This window comes from Arachis duranensis, unplaced genomic scaffold (genome assembly GCF_000817695.3).
Source record: "Arachis duranensis cultivar V14167 unplaced genomic scaffold, aradu.V14167.gnm2.J7QH unplaced_Scaffold_37316, whole genome shotgun sequence".
Classification (NCBI taxonomy): domain Eukaryota; kingdom Viridiplantae; phylum Streptophyta; class Magnoliopsida; order Fabales; family Fabaceae; genus Arachis; species Arachis duranensis.
In genome coordinates this window covers 53,083-64,520 of record NW_026264914.1, presented here as the reverse complement: position 1 = coordinate 64,520, position 11,438 = coordinate 53,083, and the positions used below count along the sequence as shown (strand labels likewise).

Sequence of the window (11,438 nt, the reverse complement as noted above, 5' to 3'; positions counted from 1 at the left end):
AAGTAGCAGCTATGAACACAAGCCAATCATCAACTGTATGGGTGCAGAATGAAGAAAGCCAAGAAGAGCAACAACAGGAGCAAGTGTAGTACATGCATAGATGCATAACCAAAATTCTGGACAGAATGAAGTTTATGGTGAGACCTACAACCCTTCCTGGAAGAACCACCCCAACCTTAGATGGGGAGATAACCATAACCATAACCAACAATCATGGCAAAGAAACACAACACAAAATAACCCAAGGAACAACCAGCAAAACAACAACCAAAATTCATTCAGAAAACCACAAAACACTTACCCCAACTCTAACCATTATCCAACTCATAACCAAAATACCTATCATCCACCATCCACATCTCACAACCAACCATAAGCATCACCAGAATCTCAAAGAATCACTAACCTGGAAACCTTGATAGACAAAATGTGGAAACACCAAGAAATGACGGCCAAGAATCAAGAAGCTTCCATCAAGAACATGGAAAGAAAAATAGGCCAGCTCTCTAAACACTTTGCAACAGAGAAACCATCAAGTTCACTACCAAGTGACACAATTCCAAATCCTAAAGAAGAGTGTAAGGCAATACAGTTAAGAAGTGGGAGAACATTGATGAGCAACAATGACACTACAAGGAAATAAGTGGAGAGCAGCAAAAAGCCAACAGATACAGAGAAAGCCAATGATCAAAATATGGTGCCAAACAAGAACACAGAGAACCTCAAAAGAAAAGAAGACCAGCCAATCAATATACATGAGGGAGAGGAAGAAGCACAGAAAAGGGAGAAAGCCTTCATTCCTCCGCTGCCATATCCACAGAGGTTCAACAAGGAAACCAAAAATCAACACTTCCGTAAATTCCTGTAAACTTTCAAGAAGCTGGAAATCAACATTCCCTTGGCCGAGGCATTGGAGCAGATGCCCTTATATGCCAAGTTCTTAAAGGAACTCATCAACAAGAAAAGAAGCTGGTTGGAGAAGGAAACTATACTTCTCACTGAAGAATGTAGCACGGTGCTTCAAAAGGGGATCCCACCAAAGCTTAAAGATCCAGGAAGTTTTGTAGTTGCTTGCACCATAGGCAAAAAGACATTAGACAAGGCTCTTTGTGATCTCGGAGCTAGTATCAACCTAATGCCCCTGTCTATAATGAGGAAGCTTGTTGTAGAAGAACTCAAACCCACCAGGATGTCACTAGTCATGGCTGATAGATCGATCAAGACACCCAATGGAATTGTGGAAAATTTGTTAGTAAAAGTTGGGGAGTTTATCTTCCCTGCAGACTTTGTAATTTTGGACACCGAAGAGGAAGGAAACAATTCAATCATCTTGGGAAGGCCATTTTTAGCAACCGCAAGAGCTATAATTGATGTGGAAAAAGGGGAAATGATCTTCAGAGTACATAATGAGCAAATGGTCATAAATGTATTCAAGTCAATGCAGCACCCCCTGCACAAGAGGAGTACTTAAGGGTGGACATGATAGAAAACCTGGTAGAAGAAATGTTAGAAGCCAATCATCATGAACAAGAAGAGGAAGGTGGTCAAGAGACAGCAAAGGAGCAGGCAGCTGAAATTTCTACTAACTAAAAGGCGAAGCCAGAAAAGAAAGAAGAAGTGCAAAAACAAGAACTAAAGCCATTACCAAACCATCTCAAATATGCATTCCTTGGCACATCAGAGAGTTTTCCAGTGATCATCAACTCATCCCTAACAAAAGGGGAAGAAGAAGAACTTATTGAAGTACTCAAGGCCCATAAGGATGCACTAGGATGGACCATTGACGACCTAAAAGGCATCAGCCCAGCAGTATGTATGCATAAGATCCTCTTGGAGGACAATTCCAAACCAGTGGTTCAACCCCAGAGAAGGCTAAATCCCACTATGAAAGAAGTCATCCAAAAGGAAGTGATGAAGTTGTCGAATGCAGGGATAATCTTTCCTATCTCTGATAGCTCATGGATAAGCCCAGTCCAAGTGGTACCAAAGAAAGGGGGAATGACAGTCATTGTTAATGAAAAGAATGAACTCATTCCCACAAGAACTGTAACAGGATGGAGGATGTGCATTGATTACAGGAGGCTGAATGATGCCACCCGCAAAGACCATTTTCCTCTTCCCTTTATTGATCAAATGCTGGAATGATGCCACACGCAAAGATCAATTCCCACTTCCCTTCATTGATCAAATGCTTGAAAGGTTGGCTGGCCATGCTTATTATTGCTTCCTGGATGGTTATTCTGGGTATAATCAGATAGTGGTGGATCCAAAAGACCAAGAAAAGACTTCATTCACATGCCCAGTTGGAGTTTTTGCCTATAGAAGAATGCCATTCGGGTTGTGCAATGCCCCAGCCACTTTTCAAAGGTGTATGCTTGCAATTTTTTCAGATATGGTCGAAAAGTTCTTAGAGGTCTTCATGGACGACTTTTCTGTTTTTGGTGATAATTTCAAAATGCTTGCTTGCAACATCTAACTCTTGTCTTGAAACGGTGCCAAGAAACTAATTTGGTGTTGAACTGGGAGAAGTGCCATTTTATGGTACGTGAGGGGATTGTTCTTGGTCACAAAGTTTCAAGAAAAGGGATAGAAGTTGACAAGGCAAAAGTGGAAATCATAGAGAAGCTCCCTCCGCCAACTAATGTGAAATCTGTTAGAAGTTTCTTGGGGCATGCAGGATTTTATAGAAGGTTTATCAAGGATTTTTCTAAAATAGCTAAACCTTTGAGTAATCTGCTTATGATTGATACTCCTTTTGTTTTTGATGAAAATTGCCAGCATGCCTTTGAAAACTTTAAAAAATAGACTCACAACAGCACCAATCATCACACCCCCAGATTGGGAACTACCTTTTGAACTCATGTGTGATGCAAGTGACATTGCAATTGGTGCTGTGCTTGGACAAAAGAAGGGAAACTTGCATCATGTCATATATTATGCAAGTAAAGTGTTGAATGAGGCTCAAAAAAATTACACCACAACAGAGAAGGAATTGTTAGCTGTAGTTTATGCATTTGATAAGTTTAGATCATACTTGATAGGATCCAAAATTGTGGTTTATACTGACCATGCTGCCATTAAGTATTTAATGTCAAAACAGGATGCTAAACCAAGACTTATCAGGTGGATATCACTCTTACAAGAATTTGATATTGAAATAAAGGACAGGAAGGGCACTAAAAACCAAGTTGCTGATCATTTATCAAGACTACCACAAGAAACAATTCAAGAAGCCTCACAGCCCGTGAATGAAAGCTTCCCAGATGAACATCTGCTACAGATTCAACAAGCACCTTGGTTTGCTGACATAGCAAACTACAAAGTAGGGAGGAAGATACCTCAAGAATTATCTAGGCAACAAGTGAAGAAGTTAATTAATGAAGCAAGGAAGTTCTTGTGGGATGAACCTTTCCTGTTCAAGAGGTGCTCTGATGGAGTAATTAGGAGATGTGTCCCTGAGAGTGAAATTAGAAATATACTGTGGCATTGTCATGGCTCAGCCTATGGTGGACATTTTGGCTCAAAAAGAACAGCTGCAAAGATACTACAGAGTGGGTTCTATTGGCCAACTATCTTCAAAGATGCTAGAGAATTTGTTCACCAATGCAACGAGTGCCAGAGAGCAGGAGGCTTGATGAGAAGGAATGAGATGCCTTAAAACTTCATTCTGGAAGTAGAATTATTTGATCTATGGGGTATTGATTTCATGGGACCTTTCCCCCTTCCTATTCTTTCAGATATATTTTGGTGGCAGTAGAGTATGTCTCAAAGTGGGTGGAAGCCATAGCCACAACTACCTGTGATGCACAAATTGTCCTTCAATTCCTTAAGAAGCATACTGTCACTAGATATGGAGTTCCCAAGGGTCTTGTGAGTGACGGTGGTAGCCATTTTTGCAACAAACAGATGGAGAAACTCCTCCATAAATATGGAGTGATTCATAAAGTAGCCACGCCATATCACCCCCAGACCAATGGACAGGCTGAATTAGCGAATTGGGAATTGAAGAAGATCTTGGAAAAGACAGTAGGAAGTTCAAGAAAAGATTGGGCTCGGAAGCTGGAGGATGCACTCTGGGCATACAGGACAGCTTTCAAAACTCCCATTGGGAAGTCACCATTTCAGCTATTATATGGCAAATTATGTTACCTCCCTGTGGAGCTTGAACACAAAGCTTTTTGGGCTACTAAACTCCTAAACCTTGACTCTGAAGCAGCAGGTGAGAAAAGGTTGTTGCAGCTAAATGAGCTGGATGAATTTAGGCTAGAAGCCTGTGAAAGTGCCAAGATATACAAGGAAAAAGCCAAGAGGTGGCATGACAAGAAGGTCATCAAGAAAGAATTCAAACTTGGGCAGCAAGTACTCTTGTACAACTCATGACTCAAGATGTTCCCTGGCAAGCTTAAATCTAAGTGGATTGGTCCATATTTGGTAACCAAGGTTTTCCCTTATGGGAGTATTGAATTGCTAGATGAAGCAACAAAGAGTCAATTCACAGCAAATGGTCACAGAGCAAAGCTGTACTTAGGAGGACATTGGGACAAGGAAAAAAGGTTCAGAGCTTTCAACCTTCTTGAAGCAAAAATGAAGAATGTCAAGCTAGTGACATTAAAAGAGCGCTTGTTGGGAGGCAACCCAACCTGAGGTAGTTCTTTCCTTTCAATGCTAGTTCAATAAAAAGATTAAGTGGATTCACCTGCAGTGCAAGGAGCTAAGTTTGGTGTTGCACACCAAAACAATTTAAAGGAGAATGAAGGATTCTAAGTTTGGTGTTCCACCAAAAATTGAATTTAAAAACACATTCTCACCTTCTGCATAAAGGGTTGCTAGCTCCAAGCAATCAAATGAATCATTTAATCATTGTCTGCTTCTACTTTGTAGTTTTATTACTTTTAGCTAAGACACTAGGAATTCACATATGATCAACTCGATGCATCAGAGGCAGTGGCAAGGGACTAAATTTGGTGTTCACACACCAAAGTAAGTTCAAACGCCTACAAGAAGGTCCTGCACACTAACTAGTTACCTAAGTGCTTGAGAAACAAGCAACTTCCATTAACTCTGCAGGGATTCAAACACTTTCTCGGGAGGACTTCGCACCATTAGTTGAGAGTAAGAAGAAGAAGCCACCAAAAGGTTGTATTGTCACTTAACTCCATCAGCATTCAATTTCTCTAAATTTGAAGTTTGAATATGCCCATCTTAGCAGTAACTGTTAGTTCAGTAGTTATTTATCTTGAATATTATTTTCAATAAGTAAGCTAGTCTAAGTGTGTGCTTGTGTTTACTTTCACTTAACTAATGCATGCTCTGTCCCCTAAGTCTTTTCAATTCAATAAAAGAAATGTTTGGAATGTGAAGTAAGATAGTTCATTGCTAGCTAGAAGTACAATAATAGTGAGTGGTGGTATGAATGTGTGATTGTATGATAGCTCACTTTTAGTGAATAAAAGAACTAGACTGTCTCCTTTTAAGTATAAAGTAGCTCATTGTCTATGAATCTCAATCAAATAAAAGTCCTTGGTAAAAAAGAAAAACAAAAAGAGAAAAGAAAAAGCCAAAAGTGGCAACAGAACAAAAGAAAAAAAAGAAACAAAGCTAGACACCAATAGCTTGAACCTTAGAATATATGCTTGTGGTGTCTTTGTACTAGGATTTGCTTGGATTATTAAGTTCTTTGGAGTGCATCAACACTTGGTGACTTGGGTTAACTAACCCGGGATCATCAACTGAAAGTCCACTATCAAGAGCAACCTAACTACAAGGCATTTAGTAACCCAAAGAGGTGCTGGGCATCAATGTTCTAAGAAGAAATGTGAGCCAAGTGTCTATAGTGAATAATGTGTCAAGCATAAAGAAAGAAAAGAGCTTGTTACACATGACACTGAACTAAAGCTTATAAAAAAAAAAATTCAGTAAACAAGGACAAAGGAATAATAAGAGGTCATAACAGTGTGTTGCCAGTGTGTTGCTTGATGCTTGGAGGAGACTTTCTAGGCCTATATGTCAATAAGAAGTGAGTAGTTACATATCTGCATAAAACCCCATGAGCTACCAATAATACTCTGCTAACATGAGCATTCTCTTCCTTTTTCATTCTTTCTTCTTAATAATTCTGTTCTTGCTTGGGGACAAGCAAGTTTTAAGTTTGGTGTTGTGATGACAAGTCATCTTAGCCTAGTTTGACTAGTCTTTTTCCTTTGTTTTCAATAGGTTTTATGCACTTTCTTAAGCCATAAGTATGGCAATTGGGTTGAAATTCATGTTTCCTTTGATTCAATCAACCATGAATAAATTGATGCATTTTCATGAGTTTTTGTGCCATAATTGCTCATATGACAAGAAGAAGAATAACTCTCATGATTATGGCATAGCTTTGATACAATTGTTGATTGATGACAGGAGGAATAAAGCTTGGAAGAAGGTTGCAAGAATGGGCTTGAAAAGAGGGATCAACGTTTGAGCTAACGTTTGCCTCAAACGTTACCTCAAATGTTGAAAAGAAGATGAAGAATACCGTAGAAGGAGCCAACGTTTGCGCCAACGTTTGCCTCAAACGTTGAGGCAAACGTTGGCTGAAGAAGAAGCAGGGGAAGGAGCCAACGTTTGCCTCAAACGTGAGGTCAAACGTTGGCACCAAAAAGATAAGAATGAGCACTCCTGGGCACGACAACGTTTGCCTCAAACATGAGGTCAAACGTTGGCTACATCTTGGCAAGGAAGAGCATGGCAAAGCACCCCTGATTGATGGTTTAGTTGAGCCACGTTTGCGCCAACGTTTGCCTCAAACATTGGGCCAAACGTTGGCCAAAAAGGGAGCCTGGGAAGACCCACGTTTGAGCTCACGTTTGACCTCAAATGTTGGCTCAAACATGGATGATAGCAAGAAGGCATCTGCATAATGCTTCAACAAGGGACGTTTGAGTCAACGTTTGCCTCAAACGTTGACTTAAACGTGAATGGTTCATGGCCCGGTTCACAAGTGGATTTCTTCCCAACACCAAGACCAATAAACGGAGGCCACTATCAACCCAATTCCATCAAGACTAAAGGCCCAATTCAAGGCTTAAGGATCATTTGAAGAAAGTGTATAAATAGCTTAGGATTTGAAGTTTTAGGAGAGCTTTTCCTTTTAGAATTTTTAATACTTACAGTAGAGAGCTTTTGGGTCCTGAGCTATTTTGAAATTCTGAGTCTTGGGGAAGGAGAATTGAATTCTCTTCCTCTTAGTTTTCTTGATTTCAATTTCATCTACACTTGTCTTGAGTGTTGGGTGTTGAAGAATTGAGGAAATTCTGTCTTAATCTCACCTTGAGATCTCTCTGTTTTTCTTATTGCAACTTCTGGAAATTGAACTTCGATTTACATTTCTACATTGCTCTCTTCTTTAATTTTGCATTTGCTCTCTGAATTTGGATCTAGGAAGGCATTGAGATCTAGACTCAGTTATCTAGTCTCTTGGGTCCTGAGATCTATTGGTTTCCATTTTAATTTCCTTGTTTAATTACTACATCAAGCTTATTTTCCTTTTAGTTTTGAGATCCTGTTTAACTAATTCCATCAACTACTCTTCATTCTGTTTAGTTTTGCTTTTCCCTTGTTTAATTCCTGCAGATCCAATTCCCATTCCCCTTTTATTTTTCAAGTCATTTATATTTCTTGCACTTTAAGTTTCTGCAATTTACATTACTTGCACTTTAAGATTCAGCTCTTTTTCTTTTTGTTCCCTTTAATTTCCTGCAAATCACTCACTCCCCTTTACATTCTATGCAATTTAATTTCCGTCAACACAATTTCACACAATCAACACTTGTTTGCTTGACTAACTCAACCACTAAACTAAAATTGCTCAATCCTTCAATCCTTATGGGATCGACCTCACTCCCGTGAGTTTTATTACTTGATGCGACCCGGTACACTTGCCGGTGAGTTTTGTGTCGGATCGTTTTCTGCACATCATTAGTCTAAAAATGATTATGGCTTTTTGAACTTACTTTGGTGTGTGAACACCAGACTTAGTTCCTTGCCACTCTTTTTCATGCATCAACTTAACCATATGTGAAACCTTGTGTCTTTGCTAAAGGTTATGAAATTAAAAAAAACTAGAAAATAACTAGATGGTTGAATGAATTGTCTAATTGCCTGGAGCTAGCATTCTGCATAAGGTGAGAGTATGCTTTTAGATAGATTTTGGTGGAACACCAAACTTAAAATCATTCATTCTCCCTTAACTTGTTTTGGTGTGAAACACCAAACTTAGCTCCTTGCACTACAAACCAATTATTCAACCTTTTTATTGAAATAAGCTAGAAAAGAAAACTACCTCAGGTTGGGTTGCCTCCCAACAAGCGCTTCTTTATTGTCATTAGCTTGACATTGATCCACCCTTAGGGTGGTTGATGGTTGGAATGTCAGAGCTTGTCCCCTCTCACTGTTAGCCTCCTTTGTGTGCCTTGATGCTCTATTTCAATGTGCTCGAGAGAGAGTACTTGGTTAACAGTGTAGTGGTCTTCTGCTCCCAACTGTTGATATACTAATTGCACCTTGTCACCTTTGAAAAATCCTTCAGTTGTGATTTTTTTGTTCTTCCACCCTTTGTAAACTTTCTTTTTGTTTTTCTTCCTTTTCCTTGTCAGTCTTTCTTCCTTAACAGTGGCTTTAGTTGTGACATTTCCCTTCTTGTTTATTATCCCAGCTTCTTTTTGAATTCCTTCTCCTCCTTGCACCTGCTCATCCTTCTGTTCTACTGTGTTGTTGGTTACTTGCCTTAGAAAATATTCACTACTTGTTTTGCTTGTCCCTTCATCAGTTTGTGGTTCTGGGAACACCTTCAGGGTGATGCTTTCCTCATACATCCTGAGGGTTAGCTCTCCCTCCCCTACATCTATGATGGCTCTAGCAGTGGCTAAAAATGGTCGACCAAGTATTATGGAGTCATTCTCTTTTTTTGCTGAATCCAGGATCACAAAGTCTGTAGGAAAAATGAACTTGTCGACCTTAACTAAAAGGTTTTCAATCACTCCTTTGGGATGTACCACTGATTAATCCACCAATTCTAAGGACATTTGTGTTGGCTTCACTTTTCCTATGCCAAGCTTCTTTACTAAAGAGGATGAAATCAGATTTATGCTTGCTCCTAAGTCACACATCCCCTTGTCGATGAATAGATTTCCAATGGTGCAAGGTAGGAGGAAACTTCCTGGATCTTCAAGTTTGGGAGGGAGCCCGTTCCTGATTAGTGCACTGCATTCTTCAGTGAGCAGCACAGTCTCTTTCTCATTCCAACTCCTTTTCTTGTTGATGAGTTCTTTTAAGAATTTGGCATACAAGGGCATTTGTTCCAGTGCCTCAGCCAAGGGAATGTTGATCTTTAACTTCTTGAAAGTCTCAAGAAATTTAGAGAAGTGTTGGTCCTTAGTCTCTTTGTAGAATCTTTGGGGATAAGGCAGTGGAGGTGTCAAGCTCTTCTCCACTTGATGTTGTCTTGGGTTTGGTTCTTCCATGGTCTTCTTTTCTTTCTTCAGATTTTGTGGTCTGTTTTCTTTTTCTTGAGGTTGATTCTGAGGCTGCTTGCTTGCTGTTGCATCTTCATCATTGGCTTTTTCTCCTTCATCTTGTTTCTCGTCGCCTTCTCTTGGCTTTTTGGTTGCTTCTTCATTTTTCACCAGGATCTTTCCACTCCTTAGTTGTATCGCTTTGCATTCCTCTCTTGGATTAGGAATGGTGTCACTTGGTAGAGAGCTTGATGGTCTTTCAATGGTGATCTGTTTAGATATTTGTCCAGTTTGCCTCTCCATGTTCTTCAATGAGGCTTCCTGGTTCCTTGTTGTCATCTCTTGTTGCTTTATCCACTTTTCCATGAGCATCTCCAGATTAGTGATCCTCTGGGAGTCTTGTGAGATTGGTTGATTGTGGGATGTTGAGGGTTGAGGGTATGTATTTTGGTTAGTGGATTGGGTATTGGATGGGTGATGGTTGGAGTTGGGGTAGTTGTTTTGTGATTTTCTGTATGTGTTTTGGTTGGAGGCTTGGTTATTGTGGTTTGTGTTTTTCCAATTGTTTTGAGTGGAGTTCCTTTGCCATGACTGCTGGGTTTGATTGCGATTGTCCCCCCACCTGAGATTTGGGTGATTCTTCCAAGAAGGGTTGTAAGTGTCACCATAGACCTCATTTGACCCAGAACTTTGGTTGTGCATATACTGGACTTTCTCTTGTTGTTGCTCCTCTTGAGTTTCTTCATTTTTCCCCATGTGGTTGATGGTTGGCTTGTATTAACTATTGCAACTTGAAGGCTATCAATCCTTTTGGCCATTTGCTCAAACTGTTGTTGAATTTGCTGCTGCATCATTTTGTTCTGAGCTAGGATTGAATCCACTCCTTCCAACTCCATCACTCCTCTCCTTTGTGATGGTTGGCGTTGCCTTTGATGAGCAAAGAAATACTGGTTGTTAGCCACCATGTCAATGAGATTTTGAGCTTCCTCTACAGTTTTCATGAGTTGTAATGAGCCTCCCACTGAATGATCAAGTACTTTCTGGGATTTCAATGTTAGGCCTTCATAGAAATTCTGCAACTTATCCCACTCAGTGAACATTCCAGGTGGACATTTCCTGATCAGAGCCTTGTATCTCTCTCATGCCTCATAGATGGGTTCAGCCTCCATTTGTGTGAATGTTTGTACCTCAGTCTTCAACCTAATAATCCTTTGAGGTGGGTAGAATTTGGCAAGAAACTTGGTTACCAAATCATCCCAATTATTGATGCTGTCTCTTAGGAAGGATTCCAACCATTGAGTGGCTTTGTCTCTGAGAGAGAATGGAAAGAGCAGTAGCTTGTAGCTGTCAGGAGGCACACCATTGGTTTTGACAGTGTCACAAATCCTCAAGAAGGTAGATAAGTGTTGGTTGGGGTCTTCAAGTGGTCCTCCTCCATAAGAACAATTATTTTGAACCAAGGTGATGAGTTGTGGCTTCAGTTTGAAGTTGTTTGCATTTACATTTGGAGTTAAAATGCTGCTTCCGCAATGTCTAGGATTTGCAAATGTATAGGAGGCCAAAACTCTCCTCTGTGGTGGATTGTTGTTGTTATTGGCTGCTCCTCCTGGTGGATTGGTTGAATGTTCCTCCATGTCTTGAAATTCTTCTTCTGACTCCTCCTCTCCAACAATGTTTTTCCCTCTTTCAGCTCTTCTTAATCTCCTGAGGGTTCGTTCATCTAGTTCATGAAAGGTTGGTATAGCTCTTCTTGTATCTGTCATACAAACAAAGCACAAAAACACAGAACCAGCAAACAGTGAAACTTCAATCTATTTCTAGAATGAAGTTTTGGTTAGCTTAGGCAAATCTTCAAACAGTTAGTAGGTTAGTCAAAAATAAAGAAAAAGTGCTTGATCTAAACTACCACTTCGCTTAATCATTGTCAATCTATTTCAATCCCCG

The 11,438-nt window shown here is 40.0% G+C and overlaps 1 protein-coding gene across 1 annotated transcript; it reads left to right on the top strand.

The window, feature by feature from the left end:
• Positions 1 to 919: 919 nt before the first annotated feature.
• Positions 920 to 1,471, top strand: LOC107472281 (uncharacterized). The gene has a single exon (XM_016091821.1). The coding sequence runs from the start codon at positions 920 to 922 to the stop codon at positions 1,469 to 1,471; it is 552 nt and encodes a 183-aa protein (XP_015947307.1).
• Positions 1,472 to 11,438: the final 9,967 nt, after the last annotated feature.